The sequence below is a fragment of the Eulemur rufifrons genome, chromosome 16 (genome assembly GCF_041146395.1).
Source record: "Eulemur rufifrons isolate Redbay chromosome 16, OSU_ERuf_1, whole genome shotgun sequence".
NCBI classification, from domain to species: Eukaryota; Metazoa; Chordata; class Mammalia; order Primates; family Lemuridae; genus Eulemur; species Eulemur rufifrons.
This window is the reverse complement of record NC_090998.1, coordinates 34,638,487-34,663,591: the sequence shown is the minus strand read 5'-3', so window position 1 is coordinate 34,663,591 and position 25,105 is coordinate 34,638,487. Positions and strand designations below refer to the sequence as shown.

At 37.9% G+C, this 25,105-nt stretch overlaps 1 protein-coding gene across 4 annotated transcripts in view; it reads right to left on the bottom strand.

Annotated features, from left to right (window-relative positions):
• Positions 1–179: 179 nt before the first annotated feature.
• TMEM117 (transmembrane protein 117) overlaps positions 180–25,105 on the bottom strand; it is a 430,326-nt gene continuing 405,400 nt past the window's right edge. For 3 of the 4 annotated variants that reach the window (XM_069490727.1, XM_069490728.1, XM_069490729.1), the window contains 2 exons: positions 12,886–13,015; positions 180–1,906 (listed from right to left, as the gene is read on the bottom strand). In XM_069490727.1, the coding sequence (XP_069346828.1) occupies positions 1,260–1,906; positions 12,886–13,015 (777 nt within the window). In that variant the 3' untranslated portion in view covers positions 180–1,259. The remainder of the gene's footprint in view (positions 1,907–12,885; positions 13,016–25,105) is intronic. The other variant, XM_069490730.1, reaches the window with a different exon arrangement.

Below are 25,105 nucleotides of genomic sequence, written 5' to 3'. Positions count from 1 at the left end.
CTCATCCCCTCAAGAAACGTAACCATAATTTATGGAACAAAGTTAACAGCAAGTTGGTAGTGTTCCATTTTTTAACTTGCCTGGCATCAAGCTTTAAAAACCCCATTTAAATGGACTCTTATTAAGCTAAGATGCAATTGAATCCCCTAAACAAAAACTACATCACATAATTACCGATATAGAATTCTTATTTATTTATGTGCAATATTTAGTTCTTAAAAAAACAAAAACACACACACACACAAAACAAGACACTAGACAGATTCTTTCATGCACAGCTTTTTCTACCTGACAAGGTTCTGCTGCATGATTTTTAGAGGAGTTCCTTTGCTCAGACTTGGCATATGTTTTTCAATTTTCACTTTCCAGAGCCGTATTTGCAGAAAGATGTACAAATATTGTAGATGGTGGGCTGTGCAACTCTCACATGATTAAACTTCAGTTCCTTGGTTGTCTAGGGCTTTGTGTAAATGCCAATAAATTTGAGAGTTCACCCAACTGTGCCTCTTAACCTTTGTTCCCAAAGGTGAAGGGCAGGATTTTTAATCAAGTAGCAATTTATCCTTAATTAGGAAAACATAATTAGTTATTATCACCTAATTGCAATTACTGGTTGGAGAAAGTCACATTTCATGAGTAGTGACCCATGTTGGGTTACAGTTCTCCTATCACTGAATTTTGCATCTCTATCTGTATTTGGAAGACAGCCAGTAAATATTAAAAGGTAATCACTATGTTTTTCTGCAGTCCAGCTGTCAAAGTCACCAACCCTGCTGCTGAATAAGAAACCAAGATATCCTGGGTCACGTCTTAGCTATATCTGTTTCCTGCTTAGACATCAAGTGTAGATCAGAATAATTGTATACCAAAAAACAAACAAACAAACAAAACCCATGGGAAATAGGTTAGAGAACTGTTCCACACTTCATTTCTGGTACAGTTAAAAAGTTTAATGTCTCAAGGCACCACTATGGTTGAACATCAGATACATGAGTAATCAGCTTATCTACTATGCTGTAAAATCAGTAAATAGCTTGTGCAGTTGTGGAAAGCAATCTCTAGAGGACTGTTAAATATACAGTAGGCACGTGTATTATAATACAAATAGAAAACAATGAGTCCTAGAAAAAGCATGTTGAGCACCGTTGTGGCATTGTTTGTATTTCTTTACCTAACACTACGTAAACCTTACATTTACAAAAGGAAAGACTAAAGTTACACTCAAAGTTGCTTTTTGTGCTCTCTCCAAGTGAGTGAGTCTAGTTCGTAGGTGCACTTTTAGAAATCGTTGGGTCTTGATCAGCTTCTGCTGTCCTGGTAGATTCATTCAGGTGCGAGCTCAAATTTTCTGAAGTTAGGTGGGAAGACTTGTAGACGATCTCGTTGAAGTCAGACCTGATGCAAACCAAGGGAGGGTCATTCAAGGGGTCTTCTACTGAGGCCCGGGTGTTTTCTCGAGTGATTCCCATGTCTTTGCTGTGTTCTGATGGGGATTTCCTTTTCATGCGAGTGTAAGTTTTGTCTTGATTCTCCATGCCTTGCTCATTTTTCAAAAACCGTCCAAAGAACCAAATGAAGAATCCAAACCACACAAAGGCTATCAGACTTGGAACAAAAGCCAGGCACTTGACATCAAGGCTAGCCCCTATAAACCTGCTGTGTAAGAACAGGTCTCCCTCAGCATACGTTTTATTAGTCCGAGGGTTAGTGTGATTGGACCTCCATTCCCAGGAAAGCTTGGTTCTGTTCAAATCCTTTAAACTTTCGGAGTCTTTCACTGTATATATCTTCTGTCCTGGGCCAATATACTGCCCATATTCATGAGGTTTATAAAATATTTGGTTCTTCCACATATTAAGATCCAAAATCAAGACAAGAAAGATAATTCCATAGTTAAACCATTTGCCTGCATTAAAAAAGAAATACTGCATTAATCAAAGGGCCATAAAATTGCAATAGGGTTTTCTTCAATAAAATGAAGATAATGGCATAATAGTATAAATTGTTAATGTTTTAGACCTGTTAACAATTAATTTTTTGAGAGTGCTATGCATCCATTAAGTGAATTAAAAAAGGGAATTTACTAAATGGATTCTAGGCATATGAAAACACAACTGTAGGTCCCCAAGCCAGTAATTTATGGTATTTATACTAACAAGATTAAATCTCCTTGTTTTATATGCACTACAGCTAAACTCAAATTTGGTTCCATGTAGGTTATTCTCTAGAACATTTCAATTAATGTTAAAAAACAAAGTCTAATGAAATTCTTAGAAAAGTCCAATATATTATTGAACATCTCTTACAGTTTTATAATTATGTCTGGGCAAGAAATAAATCATTTTGCAATGCAAGCACAGCAGTATATCAATTGAATTCACATTGCTGTTTGTAGGTGACCTGTTGATTAAACCATTAGTTGATGTGATTCAGATCAATAATCCTTGAGCATTCATTTCAAGACTTCAAAAATAATTGCATCAAATTCTCATTGAACAGAATACATCAGACATACAAATATAACCAATGCTAATGAACTGCATGAAAAGACATGATTTGGAGAGACTGTAACCACTATGATGTCTTTGTAGTATTTAAAAATCTTATATAAATAACACATTATTTAGTAATATATTATCAAGTGATACCTTTTCATCTGCAAATGGAAAAGATGTGGAAAAACTTTCAAGGAATACTAGATTCCATTATAATTTTTATTATAATCTATTGCAAGTTTTACAATATCATGTAGATTAGAATAATATAGTAACACCAAACTCATAGGTTTGATCTAACAAGCTAGATGACTTATGTAATAAGTTCTAGAAGCCTAGTTATAATGATTTTATGTATAATGCCAAAATTATTTTGTATTTGAAGATAACAATATTCAACACTATAGCATTATAACTTCATATGATTATGTATTTTGCAACGTATATTCTAATAACATATAGCTACATAAAAATATAATTGTGAGGAGTTTAGGAAAGTATTTTATCATCACCATTACATATTTCTAAGTTCCTATTAAATGTAAGGTTAAAATGTTTTAATCCTGGCTCCAAAATTTACTAGCTGTGTGATCTTGGGCCAACTGTTTAAATTTGCTAACGCCCAGTTTCTTTATGTGCAGAAAACAATGGTGTTTATTAAAGTTTTTGGCATTTCATAAGATTATTAGATACTAAGCATAGTAACTGGTACATATAGTAGGGTCTTAGTAGTTATTATTATCATCAAAGCCTGCCTAAGCCATGATAATTTCTTCATTTGCATGAGAAGGTGCAGCTTGCTCTCTATGAAAAGAATTTACATAAGCTATATGAAGGAAAATTATAACTCTACCTCTCCTGAAATCATTCAACTATATGGAGTTTATAATATTTGTAATGGAAACTCTTGCCTGAATGATTTTTGTTTTTTGCATACATAAACTAGAAACTAACTTGGAACATTGGGAGTGTGGTTTCCAGATACAACATATTTATAATATCTGTCACAGTTCAATTCAAACCACCCTTAGGTCTTCAAAACTAAAACAGGTTCATATTAAGAATAAGCTATACTAGACTCTGTGTAGGATACCTTGCTAGATGCTAAAGACATCATGTTTCTGTTTCCCAGAAAGGAATTCATCATCTTATTAGGAAAACCAGACAGAGACATCAACAGACAAATAATAATTAATAAGAAGCCACATTTGAGAGGTGCCAAGGGAGTGATACAAACCATAAATGTTGAGAAAATAGAATAAAAACTGAGATAATTTCTGCAGGAAAGATTTTGAAAGAAGCAGCAATTCACGTGGCCCTTGAAGGAAAAGCAGTGCAGAAAACAATCAGGAAAATTTTGTGTTTCTTTTAGTTGATGCTTTTATCATGCTGCAGATAGAACAGCACATAGGAAAAGATGGATGAGGTGGAAGAGAGGGGCAGAAGGAAGAGAGAAGGAAAAGAATGGAGAATATTGTAGAAAAATAAAGGCAGGAGAGGGATGAGAGAAAGGTGAAATGAAAAAGCTTGGAGATTCTCATCCAGAATTAGGCACGAATTTGTTCCACAACAGAGAGCAAGTTGAAAGAGGGGCTCTGGGTTCTTCTCCGTTGTAGGAGCTTCATACTTATTCTCTTGCTGTAAACTCCATGTGTTACAGAGCCAGACTAGGTGATATGGGAAGAGGTCCTGGAGCTCGTATGACTGACCACCAGCTTCTTGACTCACAAAGATCCCTTGTAGAAATGTGTACCTCTCTTTAGGTCTTTTTGTTAATATAAATTCATGAATGGGGCAGTCCTTCATAAAGGGTTCCCTGTTTCTAGGGTGACAGGGTATCAGAAACATCATAGAATCCTGAGGGAGACAGAGGAATACTCACGGAGCGTGGAGAAGGGTAGTTTTTCTGGTCAAGAGAAGGAACTCGATGAGTATTAACAGACAAAGAAAACAATCCAATAAAATCACAGAGTAAGAGTGAATGTCAATGGATGCTGACCAAACTAAGACAGAACACTGAGAATAGGAGGAGCTTTTTCCTATACTTTGAAAGTATTTTTCTACCAGTTGAATAGTGCTGGCTCAGTTTGACCACTAAAGGTTCACACCCAAGAATCATTTTATGTTTTTTCTCACATGACCTGAAGTCTAAATATTTAGATGGGGTGGAGGGGGAGCAAATTGAAACTGTGTTGCCTAGCATCCGTTAATGAATATCATCACCCCGTTCTAACACATCTTTGCCGGTGTGCGAGGGGCTACCATGGCGACAAAAGCTGCAGGTTGGAAATCAGCAGATGGGAGATTACATCCTAGCAGTAAACCTAAACCACATAATCTTGGGGAACCTACCGAACCTCTCCAGACCACAAGTATTTTATTTGCAAATTGAGAAGACTGAACTAGATGCCTTCCAGGTCTATTATTCTGCCCTCCTCCCCCAAATCCTTCTACTTAGCTGTGTGTAGAATCCAATCTTTTATTCCATGAAATGGAGAATAATACTATCTCAAAGGATTATTTGTGAGGATAAAATGAAAGGTTATATTTGAAAATTCTCTGAAATATATTAAGTTTGCCAAAAATGTCAGATGGTATTATTTCCCCAATTTCTTTTCTCTACTTCTTCAATCCAGATAGTATAGGCTCTTGGTGGTAGAGGGAGAAAAGGGCATGCAAGGGTTGTAACAAAGATATATTCTATAGGTGATTAATTTTTTCAGTTTGGATAAAACAGCATAAGTTACTGAACCCTGACGTCCATAGGTAGATAACATGGGACCAGTTGTCCAAGAGGACTCTGTGTTTATCTATCTGTAAATATGCCTTGTAAATCAGCATATTTAACATGTTAAAAATCCTTAGCAATTGGTAGTTTGTCTACAGCTTGCAGTAGTATTGGCCTTGAGAAAAGATATTTTATATATTTGAATTTTGAGGCTAAAGAACACGGAATAAGTGTCCCCCATAGAGAGAGGCCATGGGAGGGTGGGGAAGAGCAGAGGGGAGAGAATGGAATGAGGCAGGCTGCTTACTGGTATCATCATTCCTTTTTTTAATTCTTGTGGCTATAGCAGTGTCATTTCCCCACTCAGCCAAAACATTAAGCTGCTAAAAAGGTAGAAAAACTGGCCCTTGTTATTGCTTTATTTGTTTCTGGCCACCTGACATGGCCTCTGTTTCATTTATCTGTACAGAGGAAGGATGTTCATCTTTCTCTATCATCCATCCTTCCATTTTCCCACACAGTGGTTTTGTTACCTTGGCAATGCTTTCTCCTCTTTAAAGAATTTCTTTTGCTCTGTGAGATGTGGTGAACCAGAAGGCAACGTCAGGCAGGGCAACTCAACCTCTGGGTTCTTGTCTATAAAGTGAGGGAGTTGAACTGTGTAATCCTTAAGATTTCTTCCCAGCCCTAAAAGTCCCTTTGATGAGTCTGTGAAATAAACATTGCCAAACCTTAACGTTTTATGATAGGCCAGGAAATCTCCCCATTAGAGCGAAGACGATGGAATACACAATTTTCAGCAGGAAAAAGGTTTTCTTAAAAAAACTGCATATTCTGAGAAACAATGTTTACCATAAAAAATAAATTTGAGTCCCTGAAATGACCCACATGGAAAGGATATAAGACACAAAAAAGAAAAGAATAGAAAGTGTTTCTTTAGTCATTTTCCCAAGTGTGTTGTCCTGAATATACAATCAACAGTAACAAGAGGTTTGGTATTTCGCCATTAATCACATGAGAGCCTTTGCTTTTCCCCCTGTTGTTTCACCAACATAGCATAATGTAAATCAGCAAGAAGGTAGTGTGAGAATCCATACATTGTTTCTATTAATCTCCTTGTTGAAATAGCTCACTGTCTCCGTTAATGAGAAATCACTGCATGGTGTTGGTGGGATTACCTCTTTCTTATTTTTTGTGCTTTTAATGAATCTTACTGAGTGTCAAAAATGATATCATAATGGAAATTTTATCTTTTTACTTTGTAGGAGTTTATAGAATCCTGGGACAGTTAATTTTAAAAGGCTTGTTCATTAAATATTACCCTCATTAATGTAGCAAGCAAATGACAATGATTTGGGGGAAAGTGTTATTTTTTTCAACTTAGAAAAAAATTATAAAGTGCTGCTATTTCTACTATAAACTGAAACTTTCATGATCCAAATATGCAATTATAATATTTTTAATCTTTTACTCGACAGAGTTGTCAGTTAGCACTGTGTCTGAGCTGTGTTGCAAGCACCTCTGTACCAAGTGGGTGCCTTTGCTTGGCCAGACTTTGACATTTGGTGTAGGTGCATGAAACAGTCATGCTCCACAAAGTCATTTACATCCCTCTCGGGTCAGCATGAAGCCATGGCCTAGAAGAAGATGAATTTTGGAAAAGTAAAATAAATACACAATTTTCTGTATCAGTCTTCTTGGCCATATTCAATGTCCTCTCATTCTAGACATGAGCAGTGAAAACCCAGTTCACTGAGATAGCATCTCTTCATCTCCTTCCCTAGGTAATTTAGGGATATCTAGAAACCACATTAAGTGCTTGGGTCATGAGGAGATCACTTAGTAAATTGAAAATATTTACTAATTTATGAATTAATGATAATTATTTAAGTTAGCAAAGTACCTTCTGAAGACTTAAAAGCAAATGAATGTAACTTCTCAAAGTGCCTCTCTTGTCATTGTTACTTCCTAACTGGGAGACTATTCCTTCAGGAAGCAATCCTGTATGATGAGTACAGGTAGAAACTTTGTGATGATAAAAATAGAAAGAAGAGAACCTGTAGCTGTACTGAATTAGAAGACCGTTAGACTATGACTTTCTCAAGATTGGGAGCTGTGTCATGTTCATTTCTGTGTTCCGCAGATCCTAGCTTAGTTTTCAACACATATTAACTCAGAAAATGTCTGTAAACCAACTGGTAAACTCTGAGACAATGTACCCAGAAAAATTTAAAGTGAAGTTTTAGTGTTTCAAATCAAATGCCTGTGTCACAATTATCTGGTGAATTCCAGGATACTGTTAAATTTGGGTATAATCTGAAAAATGGGGAAAAGCAAAATATTCATGTCTCAAAGTTTACAATTAATTATATATTTCAAGTTTTTCCTCCAGCTGTGAAAACAATTCCTGAAGGGCATGTGAGTTCTATTATAAAAATGCTCATATATGTATAAATGAAGACAGGCCACCTCAGTGTGGGTAGAGTAGAGTAGCTCAGGGCCAGCAAAAACTGACCTGCTGTGGGCAAAGCAACTGTGGCCTTGAAAAATATGAGTTTTAGACAAAAAAACTGCTGCTTTTTACATAAGCAAACCTAGTTAACTCTTAGAACTACACAAATGCATTGAAAATGGAAATTACTTCAGGAGAGGCTTGAAAAAATTCACAACTGAGAGAATAGCAAGAGGTCTTTGTGTACTTTGGATAAATTCATGGTCTTTGGGGACTGTCACTTTGTACAGGATGCATCATATTTCCCTATAACAAGTCCCTTGCAAATTTTGTCAGACAGCATATTCTGCTGGGTGGACCACTGGCCTGCCATCCCCAGCGCTCCTCATGGTCTGACTGACACAGGAGAGCTCTTTAAAAAAAAAAAAAAAAAAAAATCTCTGGGAGCTCATTTGCCAGAAACCATGCACCTACGAAAATAAAACGAAGGGTTTTTATTCATTGTTTTCCAAATTCTCACCATGATAAAGCACCTGTGCCCTTGCACCACTCGGGAACCTGAAACAGAACACAGACACTACAGAGGCTTGTTTACTTCTACATTTTCCATTTTTGCCGAAAGGGTTCCCCTGGGCATCATAGTGCCAACAGTGTGAATTCTCTTCTCGAGGCTGCACAGGCCTTCCTTCTGGCCTTTTGCCCATCCCCCTTCTAATTTACTCAGACAATGGCCACCAATGGGACCCTTCCTTTGTCTGGCTGGGATGACAGATGGCAGAGCTTCCATCGGGAGTGGCATTAATAGGCCTCAGAGGAGCTTCTGAGACTGAATTGAGAGGCCATTCCTCTCTCGCCTCCAGAGACTCAGTACATCACACTTTGAATCCATCTATGCACTCACCTTATAGGTAAAAGGGAAGAGGGCAGAGGAGATAATTATACAGTTGCTTTTAGCATCTACTTTTAGGAGAGGAACAATGGACTTGGGCTAAAAGTACCAATGTGACTTAATCACTAACCATGTATCCCCTTTTTTTACCGAAGTCAAAATTCCAAGGAAAAAAATATATTTGAAAACACCCTTGGATAGAGATGATTTATTTTTATAAGCTGTAGCCCAGCTTATAAAATGAAAAGCTCATACATACTGCAGCAAACCATCTGTCAAGGGGGATCCAGATGAGCTAAACAGATGCAACAATTCAAGTTATTTCTGACATGCATAAATAAAACTAGCTGGGAATCAGGATTAAAAAATACTCAAATTCTAAATGCTTTTAAAATGTCAATGGGAGCTCATCAGTGTCAGATAACCCTCCACACATAGAGTATTTATTTCATTGGGAGAGAGAATTTTTCATTTTTAGCTTTCTCCTTTTTGAGGACTCAATAGTAGCTAACAGCAGCAAATTCAGAACAGAGGATAAATGGCAAGAGAACTCTCTTTCTGGTTACCCAATGTCTTTGAATTAGATAGGAAACACAAACTCTGGACCAATAAAAGGAAAAGCTTTTAAGTGAAAAAGAGAGAAAGCTTATCAAATGCTTACTACATAGCAGGCAATGTTTTAAGTGCTTTGTACATACTAGCTAATTTAATTCTCTTAACAACCCTGTGGGATAAGTAGCATTACTGTCCCCATTTAACAGACGAGAAATGGAGCCTTTGACAAGTTAAGGAACTTGATGAGGGCCACACCATCAGTAAGCAGCAGAGCTACAGCCTGTGCACCAAACCTTGCATGGGCTTGGTTTGTTCCATTGCTTCAGCATGCACTGAATATCTTTTTTAGATCACAGGGATGTGCTGGTTTGGGGCCATCTCTGACTCTAGTGACCCTTAGCTGTCCTTGTCCAGATTCTTCTACTGAAGGACAAACAAGGCAAATAAAGCAAGAGGAGCTGTCTGGGGTTCTGCAGGGTCCCTTCTTATTCCTGGCTTCAGCTTCCTCTGCCGTCACCTAGGCCAGCGCCCTTCCCCAACCATAGCCTATTCGTTGGCACAGTGGGTAGTGCTCAGCCTCACAGTCTACTCTGGTACTTCCTCTCCTGGCCCCAGTTCCTGACTTTTCAGCTGGAAAGGACTCTACCATTGCTGTTCTCACTGGGTACCCCACTTCTACTGAATTTGCATTCTGTCCCTTGGCTTTTGATTTTAACAGTTGCGTGTGAAAATTTAAATGAAAGCTGAGATGAGAGGAATTCTCACTATAGAGAATATTTCTCAGCAGCAGTGTTTTTCAGAGAGCCGTCCTCTGGCTGCCTGCCAGGGATCCCTTGCCGTGTTTGAGAAAGGGCAGGTTCCTGGCCCTGCCCCATACCTCAGGCATCAGATTCTGAGTGTGTGGCTGATGGAGCTACCATTTTAACAAGCTCTCCAAGTGATTCTAATACATACTAATGTTTGAGATCCACCGGAGGATCTAGAGGGTTTTATGCTTAATAACCCCAGTGGTGATACTGTATCTGCTTAGCAAGGAAAGCACTGAAGTCTTTGTAAAAAAGAAGCAAAATTTGGAAGAGCTGATCAACAAGTTAGTATTTACAGTTCTCATGGAAATTTGTAGGCTACTGACTACTGAGAATATTAAAGTGCAACACGAAGCACAGTAGTTTGGAAATTTTACCTAGGTTTCCCCAGAAACAACTGTCTTACAAGTGTGACAGATAAAGTAAAAGGCCCCTCACAGGAGACTACATGCTATTCCAGAGTAGCCTCTCGGCAAACTCTTCAGCCAATTAATAGAACAGAGAGAGTAAAAGAAACAGAACACAAATGAGAGGGGGAAACATTCAGACTTCCTCCAAACCTGTAGTCATTTTCCCAGGAATTCTTATCATGGATCTGTGGATGCAGGTGAACAAACTGGATTTACCACAAATGGGATTTAATTTGTTTATGGTGGAGCCCTTCATCCCAAAGCCCTCACCTACCCTATTTTATTTTGAATTTAAACTCCAGAATCCTCAAAGGCCTTTTCGACAGATCCAGGTACCCAGTTGTTTGCATGGACTATTTTAGGGAGACACTCTGACCTTATCCGTGGCTTCTCAATCAGAAAGGAGTCATACCCAATTACCAACATCACCTGGGGGAACTTTTCCAAAGTCCCATTCCCTGGCCCTTGCCCAGACCTGCTGGGTCAGAACCATTAGCAATGGAGCCCAGCGATCTCAGCGTTTATAAAGTTCCCTGACGATTTGGCAATCCGTGTAATTTGGCAAACATAGCATCAAAGCCTTAATTACAATATAGTCCCACCTTCTGGCAAACCTTATTAATGTGCAGTCTCCATTACAAAAACTTAACTAGTCTTACTTCCTTTTAAGTTTTTGGAAAATAATATTTGGTGGGACAAGGGTTTTAGTTCAAATGGCAGCGAGATATCTGCTTCTCTCTCAATGCACAGTAGGCTTTTCCTCCGTGTTAATGACACTGAAGCTTCAGGGACTCTGTATGCATGGCTCCCTTCCAAGGCACTGAATATAATTTTTAGATGTAATTTTATATTCAACTTCTTAAATAGAGCATTCCAGATTGTGTAAACTTTGGGCGCTACAAACTCTGAATCTGTACCGTCTATAAATGACAGTGTATATAACAAAGCCATGCAAAATAGCCCTAAATTAAATTTTTTTTAACAGTTCAATTTTTTTTCTTACCAACAGGTTCTCCAGTTCTTCCCCCCTTTTTAAAAAAATGTGATGTTCTACATTTAAGCAGTATATTTTTGACAGGCATTCTGATAGTCAGAGACAATATTAGTGCAATGATGGCCTGGGACAAGAGCTGGTAGCAAGAACAGATGGTCTAAGCAAAAGCCCACCCAAAGGGATAAGATGATGCCATGTGTGTGATAGCTGTTTTAGAAGTCCGAGAGGGCAGCACGCTGCTGAGATTAAGTGGGGACTCTGAAACCACACTATGTGACCTGAACTCAAATTGATTGATTTATCCAGTGAATTTAATAGATGGGCCTCATTCATTTTGAATAGGGAAAGAAACCTGCTGCATCTTCCCTATTCATGAGCTCATTCTCCAATTTAGGAAGGTTGCCTCATGCTCAAAGCAGAAAACAGCCTCCTAGCTGGGAAGTAAAGGTTTTTCGCAGTACTCAGATGTTAATGTTTTCTGTGCTCAGGCTATTTTTGTTTGGCAGCACAGACGGTAGTGTAAGCACAGATTTCTTCAGCAGTTTTTATTATAGCAGGTGTGGGATCCTAGGCCATTGTCCTTAAAACAGACGCACATTCATTACCTGCATTTGAACAGCTTTGGAACTAATGCTACCCTTTCTCTGTGATCATTCAGCTGTCTGCTACTTGTTATTTAAAAAAAAAAAAAAAAGGATAAAACATAACCCTAGGAAGCGTTTTTTAGATGAAAATGACTGAGATGTCATGAAAGACTGTTATAATAAATCGTATTTTAGCCATTTCAAAAGCAGGAAATATCTGAAAGTAAAATAATCTGGGGATCCACAAGAGAACCACTTGAGACAAACCTGAGCTTTGCCACAGAAGAAGGTTTTAGGAAATCAGATGAGAAGCGGCCTAACTCCCTAAAGGCGTATGTTCTGATTGGAGCTCTAGGATACCATTGTGTTTTGCTCTCAGCAACAAATGAAGAACAAAAGCATAAAGAGCATTAATGTTGAAAATATATACTGAACTGTATGTTGTGAAGAAGAGACCCACCCAGTGAGCAAGATCAAGGTAGAGTGGTATGGCAGGATAACTACCCACACCAAAGAGTTGGTCCCCCTTTGATAATCCTACACCAGAACACGAGACCTAACGCCTGGAGGGGCTGCCCAGCTGGGGACTACACTTCCCTGCTATCCTTGACTCTATCTACTGTCTATCAGTTATCACCAATGGAATACGAGGGGAGGTGACAAGTTTCTTTTCCAGGCCGAGGAGGTTAAGGAACAGGGGAGCCTTCTTAATCATTTTCCCCATTCTCTTTATTCCCATCTGCCTGCTGGATGTTAACCCTGAAATTGTCGAAGCTACCAGGAGCCTAGGTTCCAAAATGTTGGTACAGAACTCCCAGCCAACCTGGAACCACCTTGTAACATTAAGGTAATGAGAAATAAAATTATATTTATGCCTCTCAAATATTATGGTTTGCTTTTTTCCCCCTTACGACGGCTAGCATTGCTTTCATATATGGAGACGATCAAATTGTGTTCAACGTTATAACGTACCTGTTATATGAATATGATATTCCTCCTTGAAGATCTTCTGGAAGAAAGGAATCTTGAACTGCATGTGAGGAGTGTGCAACCCAGGGAGATTTACATCGACATCTCCCATGAAATGTGGGAATTCCCAGTCCTGTCAGAGAAAATCAAATAAAAACACATTTGTGATTTGTTTTGTTCCTAAGCAGCAAAACACCCAAAATTGACTTTTTATAAAGCACTTATTTTAAAATCATTTAAATGAAGCCAGCTGTTAGATGTATCAGTTTCATTCTGTGATGGTTATTTTATGTGCATTAGGTAGCAGAATGCATTCAAAATCAAAATTAAGCCATAACTTACATCCTCAGATTTCCTTTTTAATGTGGTAATAAGAAACCAATACAGAATTGATTTGCATCTACACGTTTATCTCTTTCATTCTGGAGAACTGAACTTTTAAATTTTTATAGGAAGGAAGTGATCCATACTTAATAAATATGGAGTAAATTTGTTGTATTTTGTTTCACTACTGAAAAAAAATAGGAACCTTATAGTGGCATGTTTTGTGTAAGAAGACAAAGTAAAGAGGATAGAATTCACTTAATCAAGTTCTTTGATTCATATCAAGGGACATTTATTATTCATCTCTGCTAGCAACTGTCCTGAATGTAAAAATGCCAGACTCCTGTCCTGTTCTCCTGCAACTCAGCATTAATTTGAGCCAAACGATGGAAAACCTGACATGGTACATAAGAGATCAAAAGTGAATTAGTTCTCAAATTGTCATTAGTTATTTCCTTGTTGTCAAGGCAAAATTGGGAGGGACAACCCTCTCAGAAGGAAGGGGAACAAGATGCAAATGAGATTTTCTTAGGTGTCTCACCTGCTCTTGGTTTTTAGATAGAGGCACCAATTAAGGTTCACAAACTAGTATGTAAAGAAAGACTACACTAAATTTGAAGAAACATCTGAAATAGATCCATAGGCATTAATATATACATTTTCACTTTTAATTATTAAATAATCACAAACTGATCAGTGCTATGTTAATATTTTTAAAAAACATGGAGATGAAAAAAATATTTTTAATCCATTATCTCAATGTAAGAAAGTTAAAGTTATCCAAACTTTTATATACACAGCTGATAGAGGTGTGCCAGTAATATAGTGCCTGAACATTTTGGGGGTTTCTATGTCCATTCCACTCCTCTCTCTGCAGAGAATTCTGGCCAAGGTAGAATGGGCACTGAGGAAAGGAGAATATGGGAGTGGCAGTCACCAGGAAAGCCTTCAATGTGTATCAGCTTCCTAATCCATGGATCACTTCAAGCCACTGATAAGAAATAAATATACAAGAAGAAAAATGGAATGATGCAATATCGTCCTTTTCTGTGTGTGTAAATCTCTTGTTGGTCTCATTTCCCCGTGTCTTTCAGATATCAGTAGCAAATAGACTTATAATTTCGGGAATTCATAAAACCCAGAGCACTCAAGCTGAATGAATTTGGAACATTTTTGTCCAAATTATGAGTAGAAAATGGCGTGTTAATAATATCTGTAAACTATTACTGCGATTAACATGAATTTGCTTTTTATTTTTGCTAATGCCATCTTTGTTCTTTCTATGTTATTTGGAAGACTCTTGCAAAGAGAATTAACATTGAATTTAGTCTTTTGCTAAACTGTAACTGAAGAAAAATTATGGTTAGCAAAGAAAAGGAATGATGACCAGGATATCTTTCCTCTGCCCTGGATAAATGACACAAAGCCTTATCAATAGAGCAATTCTCTTTGTATTTTTTTGGTTTAAAGAAGAGAATACTTCTTGGTAGTAATTGAGCAAGTATGTTTAGAATTGGCTTCTTTTTTAGACATTTTTTTAATGCTCCCTTTTAGCTTTTTCTTCCATGAAACTAAGTTTGCCACTGGGTATGAAATTGATTTTAGTTTGAAAGCAATCTCTAGAGATTTCTTGTGGACTATGATCAAAATCTCATTCACCAAAAAATAGTTCCTCAATTATTTCCCACCTGTACTTGGAGAGAGAAAGATGAGTTAAGGAAATAAGGAGTAAAGAAAAGAAGGAGAGAGGAAAGTCTTGGTCTTTATCTGGAATATGACTTTATTTTACGTTTTTCTTTTTAAAGAAAGGAATCAGGGAAGAAAATTGGGGCTGGTGAGGTGGTGAAGTGTGAGAGAAGTAGCTAGTGCCATGTAAGAAAATTTTTAAAAGAAGATAAATAAAAGATGATGTTTTATTCATAAAGTCCCTCAGATCCATGCCTTCTATTTTATTTTTATTACTTTGATGTTGTTTGGTTTTTCAAAACTCTTTTATGTCACTCTGGATGACCATGCATAGCCATGGCTTAGCTCCCACTTATAAGCGAGAACATGCGGTATTTGGCTTCCTGTTCCTGAGTTACTTAGGATAATCACTTTCAGTTCTGTCCAAGTTGCTGCAAAAAAGGCATTGTTTCATTCCTTTTTAATGGCTGAGCAGTACTCCACGGTATATAAAGAGACCCTAGAAAGATACACAAATAAAAGCAGATGTCCAAGGTGGGGGAAGAAGGGGGGACATGACAGGCAAGGTAAGGAGAAGAGCAAGACGATATACTCCTGTTTCCACTATTTTGATTTTTCAATTTTTGAACGTAGAAGCACTCCTCAGAGATCTAGTGGGTTTGATTCCAGACTGGCACAATAAAGCAGGTCTCTCTCTCTCTCTCTCCCTCTCTTTCTGTCTCTCTCTCTTTCTCACACACACATGCACAAAGATTCTTTTACTTAAGCTCCTAACTCCCCGCCTCCGTTCTTGGTCTCTACTACTCTAATTTTTGCACTTCATTTCCCACTCGCCATACCTCTTCAGACTCATTATTCTTGAGTCAGTGTGAATCTGGACTTGGAGTGGAACAGTAATAATAATAATTGTTACCATTTTGGGACATTTGGGGTTCATCTAGTGGAAAATGAACATCTGAGGCTGGCAAGACCTCAGGTAGTTATCGAAAGGAGGTAGAAAGAGGAGGGAGGATGATATTCTGAATCTCTCTAGGTTTTGGTCTCTTCATCTGGGAATTAATATTAAACATACCAACCTCACTGGCTTCTTGGGAGGATGAGCTAATACCTGGAGAGCAATTAGCACACTTCTGGAGACAGAGAGAAGAGATAGGTAAATGGACAAGATCAGTTTATTTCCCAGCGTGACTCTAAGGTCACGTTTTTCCTGAGGGTGAAGTAGAGGAAAGATAAGTCTATTTTCAAGAGGGTCACACATCAGCTGCTTCAAGGTCCAGGTGAAAAATGAAGACCATCCTCTCCTTTCTGCCTTCATCCATTGCACAACACTCGCCCCTGAAGCCTCTGACCGGGGCTTGGGTCAGAGCAGAGTTATCTCAGAGGGCTCCCGGAGCAGAGCTTTGGGGAAGGGCTCCTCCCTCAGAGGCATGGAGCAGTGTCCTCATGTGGAAGACAGAAGGACATAAGCTTACTAGTTTCTTGTGCAATGTGGGACACACGCTGGTGACCTCTAGACATAACTATGGGGGACTTTAACAGTGCCAGAGGGAGCATGAGCCAGCAACATGTGCAACCAAAGGATAAGGAAATCTGTGGACATTTGGGTTACAAATTATTGAGCTCTTGCAATGTTCTAGTATCATCCTTGGTTGTACATTCATACATACATATACACACACACAGAACAATCCTGAAAGCTTTCCCCCCAGGTTTACTGAGGTGTAACTGACAAATAAAAGTGGTATATAATGCCACAATATGATGTCTTGATATATGTATGCATTATGAAATGATTACCACAACCAAGCTAATTAACATATCCATCTATACAGATGAGAAAAATTGCTTTAGAGAAGTCACTTGTCCAAAGTGGCGTCGGTGCCACACAGCAGAGCCCAGGTTTGGTCTGGCTCCAAAGAATACACACTTTCTATTAGGCCATGTTGTCTTTAACCATGAAAAGTGATGCCACTTCCTGTTTTTAATTCAGAGCTGGAATTATTTTTACTGCTCTGTCTGTTCTAATTGAGAATCACTGATGACAGTCATCACCAAAAGCCAGTTCCCTTGAGAGGCTTTAACCTACTTTTTTCCCCCATAGGGCTGTATCATTTGATTCATCCAACCCTAATGTGAACAAGAAGACCAACTTTAACACTTTCTGCACAAACAACTGTCCCAGAGGATAGTTAGCTTCTAATCAGACTCTGATGAGTAAGGAGATTGATGGCAAACACGGACATTCTCCTGGCATCCTAACTACGGATGTGTGCCCAGTTTTATACACAGATTGTATATGAGTGTTATGAGAGTCATAGCTCTCTTTTCTTGTACATAAATGTAAAATATATATTTTGAACACAAGCTAAAGGTGTTGAATCAAGGGAATGATGAGGCAAGACGTGTTCAGCTACAAAGCCCCATGTAGACAGGCTGATCCTGGAATTGCATATTATGAAGTGGTCATTTATTTTGTTCTTCAAGAAATGTTATCAGTGTTGGGTAATGCAAAGCTTTCTGACTGTTCTCTGCTATTAAATCTAACAATAACTGCAGAGCTTGATCAGATTTGTGGCTCAGTGATGTGAGAATTATTTAGGCACATGGTGTTACACTATTCCAGTTCACATCAGTTCGTGGTGATGGGCTCAGTGTGAACAGACGTCCAACTTTACATTTTGCTTCCTATATGATAGTTAATTTTCATTTATATGAGTATATTTCCTATGTGCAAATAAATGAACTGTGTCATAATATATAGCTCATCTTATTTCTTACATATATGGTTTACTTCTGCCTATACCAATAAAAATAAGCTACTGATCCCTACTATTCATGACCCACATTAGGACAGAATTTCAGGACAATGTTAAGTATATAGGCAAGATGGTCTCAGGACATCCTAGATTCATCATTTCTCAACTTTTTTTCATTGAGACCCATGCCTCAGGGTCAAGAAAAAGAACTTGGTGCTATTCAGAGGAGCTCAAGCTTGAAACCAACATTGTTTTGAATTCCCTGACTGGCATTCAATTTCCCAAATCAACTGAAAAGACCTCATTTCTATTTAGAGAAGCATTGGAGGATAAAAATATAATGACACTGATTACCCTTCAAAACTAAAGCCATAGTATCAGAACAAAAGTTGTATTTTCTGGGCTAAAGACTAGCCACCTGGTTTTTGAGGAAATTAAAAGATTGATTAGATTCTCCTGAAAAGTTGGTAACCATTTAGAATAGAATTAATAACAGATTCTTAAATGTTATCATAAAATACCAATACTTTTTCAATGTAATTATTTGAATATCTCCTCTTTATAGGCATTAGATTATTAAGTTTCAAATGATTTAAAAAGTCAACTTTATACATATTTCTTTCTTTCACTGTTAATCTCTATTGCTCCCTATTTCATAATTGAATTTAGATCCATGAATGTCAGAACATCATCCTACCAAAAATTTCCCCAGACTGTAAAGTGTCCTTAGCTTTGCTAGCTTAGCAGTGTCCTAGCAACCGGATTTTAGATGACAGTGAGCAGTGGTGGCCTGAAGAATTGTACTCATGTTTTGGGTGATATTTTTGTTTCTTATTAAGAAACTCAAGTGCCTGATTTCTTTCAGCAGCCCTGTGCTTCTAATTGGCAAAGTTGCCATCGTATCACTTGACTGAATAAATCCTTGGAAACCTTGACATACAGATTTTGCTTATTTCTTTGTTTATTGCCTGTCTGCCCCACTGGAATGTAAGCTCTAGGGAGCTTAGATGAATTTTTTTCTGTTTTGTTCACTGCTGTACTCTCCATAGCTGAAATAATGTTCAGTATATTGTAAGAACTCAAATATTTGTTGAATGATGAATGAAGCTCTCTGAAAGTTAAAGATATACAACAATTCCATTTTGGTTTCATGTAAACGCAAAAACAGGATGGATTTAGGTAAACAGAAATAACACAATAAATACTTGTTTTTTAAATATATGTTACCCATCAACTTAAGATTATTATGAAAAAATGGTTGTTTTGCTTTTTCCCTGTAAACTAGGTAAATTGGAATCATGCAGAGAGTAACACATAGATTGAGCCATTTGCCAAAGTCTTCAGAGGAAAGGAGTAGATAATTAAAGAGAGTGGAGGTCAAGTGTAAATATTGTGAGATGAGGCAGTAAATGTTTGGAAAGTGTTAAAAATTCTTGTTGGGGTGATCCAAGTCACCCTTTTAGTTACCATGTAAATGAAAAGAAGCTCATGAGACATGTCCAACCAAGACAGAGAACAAGGAAAGAGGATGTAAACCAACATGTGAGAATAAAAGGGCAGGGGGACCATTTTCCACCATGGATGACAGCAGGAGGAATGTTAAGGCAAGGCTGAATGTAAGAGATGCCCTACAAAAAATGTGAGGGATGTACAAAAGAAAGATAGCATCTGCTTCTTAGATGTCCTTTGACAACTACCCTTTTCTCATATGTTATATTTTCATTTTCTCTTAATATTCACTGTTGTTTTTTTCCCTTTAAGGGCAAACGGATTTTATAACCTTTTGGAGTTTTCTCTCACAGGCACATAGGCTATTTAAAAAATTTAAAACCTTTGGGGCAAAATCTTGGCTTTCTGGTTGAAGTAGGCTTTTGTCAACAAGTAGTAGAGATGGCAGACCACATTTATCACTAAAACAAATCCAAGACAAACTGTAAACCCTTACTTGAAATGTTTTTAAAAACTTGATTCTTTCATGTGTTTTTTGTGTATCCTAAAATATCAATGAACTCTCCTAATTGTTGTTGTCCAAACAATCTAATTTACCTTGAGGGTCAATTTTATAAAGTTGTATTTTTTTCTTCAATGATTTTCCTTACTTGCAGAGGCCAATATGAAGTTTCCTGGATAATTCTGAAGCCAGCATATATCAACAAGATATAAGTAATAGTTTAGTGCCTATAGAAAAAGCAAATAAGTCAAGCCCAGAATAGGTCTGAAAAGTAAGTACAGTCTGTTACTTTTAAGAGGCCTTGCCTTGAGGCTCTGCCAAGATAGCAGCAGGTTTTAAAAAACAAGCTTCATTACATCTAGACACCTTGAGAGCATCATTCCCTTAAGTGCCAAGATGGAAACGTGTCTGGTGAAATGCACTGGGCCTCATTTAAAGATGTCCTGCCCTGGCAGGCTGATGTGATGAAGGACAAAATAGAAGTCAGTCTTATAAGTGTTTACAACTAATAGAAATGTATCGTGTGGCACCTAGGAATAATGGAAAATCAATACCCTTCACTAGGGCAATACAGGTCACCAGTGCACAAGGAAAGAGTGCTAAACATCTTAAAAACACCTATGAAAGGAGGGAGAGTGTGCAAACCATTGGCTATAAAGAGGTGCTGATAACTAAAGTTAGTGCAAAATCTAAGGGAACACACTCAGTGATAGGTCATTTTGGATGGTCTTCCATCAGTCATCAAACAACTTGACCTACTTAGCACTTCTTAAGAAGAATGAATGTTAATTATATAAATGGACATTTTTTTTTTTTTACTCAAATGAGAACTCCTCTAATAAGGAAAGAGTGAAATCTAGTGGAAGAAAGTTATCAGACAACATACTTTTGTGTTAGTTTTCAGACTCTGGCTGCGGTTCAATACCACATAGTCACTGCTTATTCTGCGCTTCATTGTATTTGCACATTTGGTACAAAATGTCACTGTTCCAGTCTCTGTTCTGTCTCTACACATGCTGCCAGCAATGGTCACAGTCAATTGTCCGAATGACTAATTTCTTCTATGGGCTACATAGGAAAATTAATTGCATGCTGTCGAGAGTAGATATTATTGTCCTTGGTAAAATTTTTATTTAATATTGAGGTTATTTTTCTCCATGAAAAAAATGCTGGCAATCAGTGGGAAAATGTGATTCAATATAAAAATATTCACTTCAAAAATAATGGGGACAGTATAAAATTGATACAAATACCAGATCGGTGGTAGAAGTGAATGGCCTCTAGGGGTTCCTCACAATGGTTTCATTTCTATATTTATAATTTTTTTTCAGGAAGGTCTCATGGAGCATATATTTTAGTTGGGGAAGCAGACCTGTAAATCAGCAAATAGCAATATAGCCCGATGTCAAATACTGCTCTGAAGGACATAAAGCAGGGAAAGGGGACGGAGCGCAGTGAGTTGGATATGGGTGCAATTTTAATTAGTCGAAAGAAAACTTCTCTGACGGTGACCTCTGTGCGGAGTACTGACTGATATGAAAGAGCAAGCCATGCAAAGCTCTGGAGGAGAGTCACATCAGCTAGAGGGAGCAGCAAGCGCAAAGGCCCTGAGGAGGAATGAGATGGTTGTGTTCAAGAAACAGCAAAGTTGCAGTGGTTGTGGGAGTGGGAGTGATGTGGAGAGTGGTAAGCTGGCTGCAGGAGGAATAAAGACCTGTTAGGATGCTGTTGGAGTAGTTTAGGTGTGAAATGATGGTGGTTTAAACAAGGGTTGCTACGTGGTCAGATCACAGTGTATTCTGAAGGTATCACTAACAGAATTTCTGAATGGCTGGAGCAACTGCAAGTGGTAATAGCATTTACTGAGAAAGGGTAGATAGGGGAACCAATACACTTGTAGAAAATAGGGAAGTGGGTAAGAAATCAGACAGCTGTTCAGAACATGCTAATATGGAAAAGCTTATTAGACATCCAAGGGGAGGTACTGTGTAGGCAGTTGGGAAGCTTAGGGGAGAGGCCAAGGCAGGAGATCGAAACAGGGAGTCACTGGTGTATCAGTTGATCTAAGGCCATAGAATGGGATAAAATCACCCAAAAAGGGAGTATAGAAAGGCGGGAGAAGGGCGTCAGGGAGCACTGATGCCCTTCTGGAAGTTGACAGAGGAGAAGCCAGTAAAGAAAACTAAAAAGGAATGACATGCATTAAAAGATGAACAGGAGAAAGTGGTGTCCCAGAAGTCAGGTAAACAAAGTGTTTCAAGAAGCAGGAGTGATCAACTGTGTCAAATGCAGCTGAAGGTTCAAGTAAGAAGAGGACTGAATATTAACCACAGAATTTGGCAATACAGGGGTTGTCGATCTTGATAAGATCTTTGAGCTCCCAAGGAAGTTGCTATTGGGGGCAAAAGCCTGATTAGAGTTGGTTCAGGAGAAAACAGGAGGTGAGAAATACAGGCAGTAAATATAGAACTCTTAGGAGAAGCTTTGCCGTTCGGGCAAAGAGGCAGTAATTGGAGAGAGACTATAATGTTATTAAATACTTTCAAATAATTTTGTTAGCATAAAATAAATTGAATTTTGGTAGAATAGTGATATCTGAGACATAAGATTCTCTTTTTACTTTTCTGAACAAAACAAAACAAAACCAAACCAGACTAAGTTCACTGTGTCTTGAATGTAGCAGGCTTTTAGAAACAACAGGCTGGATCCTCACTGCTCTGCACCCAGTATGGTTTCCTCCTGTTTTCATCTTTTTTAGCAAAGACTTCAGGCTCAAGAGCAACCACAGAGCCTCCATCTCTGACCCCTACGGACACTCAGTGATAACATATAACAGAAAGGAAAACCTTAAGAGCAATGGATTTGAACTGCCAGACTTCCCATGCCTTTCTTCAATGAATTTCAGGTCAAGAGTGTTCATCCTCTGAGCTCTAGAGAAAAATTATCCACCCTCACGTAAGAGAGCAAAGACTAGGAAAACAAGATATATTGGAGCAGGTTAGAGAGATGGAAAGAATAAAATACATTTTGTTGTTTGAGAATTATACCCTTAGTGAATTGAAAAATTTTCTGAAACTATTGTTAGTCCAGAGGTCAATGGCCAAGAAAAGTCTAAAATACATTGTTTTCCTGTTGGACACCTATGGGAGGGCTATTCTATCACCCTCAGGGTCCTTTTGGAAAACAAGTCTACATGCTGGGGTAAACAACCTTACATGCATGTTAGCAGTTGCCTGTCTTTATACTGGCACAATCCAATCAGAAAAGCCTGAGGTGGCTACAGCGAGCTAGATTTATAGATTCCACATAGCGCGAACAGAGTGAATGTGAAGTCTGTATTTCTTGCAGAAGTTCCCAATGATACACTCAAGTTCCCCATAGGATGGCATCCCACTATCACTGCACTAATTCAACAGTTATTCAATGACCACTAGATGCAAAGCATCTATTCTTAATACTAAACAATACTAATGAGTAAGGAAATAAATTAAGCTCTTCCTTTTACAGCTATAGACAGTGACAGTCAATGAGGTTACAGGAGTCCTCCCATGTCACCCAACAGATTACTGGTAGAGAAGAGGTCAGATGATGTTCAGTCAGTAGCAGGAATTATATTCCACTACAATTTCCCTTCACGTTACTGGGGACTCTTCAAGACAATACTATCATATTTAGGAGACCGACTATTGAAGGAGCTCAAGAAATTTCACCCCAAAATATGACTCCTTGGTATAAAGAGTATTTTGAATTGCAGGCCAGATCAACAAAGCATTGGAGGGGGCTTTCCCTCTATCTGCATAAACCGGACTTATCAGTCAAAAGATCAAAGGGGGCAACTGACTTTTCCCTTCCTCTCCCTGTTATCTCAATATATTGCAGAATGCAACCAGACATGGCCCAAATTATTTTAAAAACAATACCTGTCTTTCAGGTTAATTTACAGGTTAATCTGTTTCCACCATCCTTTCATCCTCCCTAGCAATCATTTATCACCCCTATACTCCTCATTTTCCTCCCTCCTCTCTAAAAGACATGTATAAAAATATCTGAACTTCACTGGGATATTGGGTAATCACTCTGTGATTCTCCCCATGTACATCATAAATAAACCTTTTTCTTATTAATCTGCCTTAATTGTGAGTTGATCTTTCAGTGAACTTTCAGGGGAAAGAGTAAGTTGCCCCTTACTCCTACACTATTTATTCATATTCTGTTCAGACTAAGCAAACAAACATTCATCATGAACTTGCTTGATGCCAGACATTTGATATACTAAATGTACATAAATCACATGCAAATGTATATGGTAGGTAGGATTTTCCTCATTTTATATGGGTGTAAACTGAGGCTCAGAGAGCAGTCAAATAGTTTGCCCAATGCTGCAAAATCGGTACCAAAAGGATTTGTATCCAGGTCAGTCTGACTGCAAAGTCTTTTTTGTTCACCATATCAAACTTTTTCATGACATTTTTTTCCATCAGGCTTTAATGTTGTAATTATCTACCCACCTTAAAGCCAATTGTCATGCCAATACGCCTTTCTGTTTGATGCTAAATTATATCTGTTATGAAAAGTTTCCTTTTGGTGTTATATTGCAGCTCATCTTCAAATAAAATTTTCTAAGGATTATTTTGCTACCGGGAGCACATGGGGAGGGAATCCTGTCTAACCTTCATTGCAAAGTGAAGGAACGGCAGTGGCTCTATGTTTATCCTGCAAGTCATTGATAAAACCTACAAAATATGCAGGCTAAGATATGCATTTAACTCTAGATGGTTTATGGCCATCTTAGAATTTTTACTGCCAATGCATAGATTTGGCTCTAAACTTAGAATATTTCTAGCAATGAATACTATCTCCCTAACTTCTTTGCACTTTGGTTTTCTCACCTGAGGATATTTTTCATCATGCTTAGGCACTCTGATGGCAGATCCCCATATCATTGCATGGGGAAACAGGATGGCTTTTGAGATGATTTAGTACCCACTAGTGATGACTATCAAACTTTGCACCTTGCTCAGTCAACACAACTTTTATCCAACACCAAATTTGTATGATGGTAAGACTTGTGCTCCTACGGCTGCACATATCATTAAATGGAAAAACTTTTATTTTATGTACATGACTTGAGGCAGAGCAAAGAGCAAAAACACAAGAGAGAGATCTCTAAGGGTAACAATATTTATTTTCTTTTTTTACATAGAAATCTAAAAAACTGTTTTATCTTAAGTGTTCCTTGTTCTGTATGTCAATGGAATGTTTAGGTTATTGTGTTATAAGGAGTCTCTCACTTCAAGGATTAATTCTTCTTGCTCATAATTATGATTAAGAGAAGATGACACAATGTCTGCAAATATAAAATTATTAATAATTTTTTCAATGTCCTTCTTTATATTTGATTTAAAAAAATTATCAGTGTAACCAACATTAAAAACTATGTCTGTAATGTTATGAGGTTGCAAGCTTCATATAATATCTCTGTGTAATATATCACATTTCTAATGAA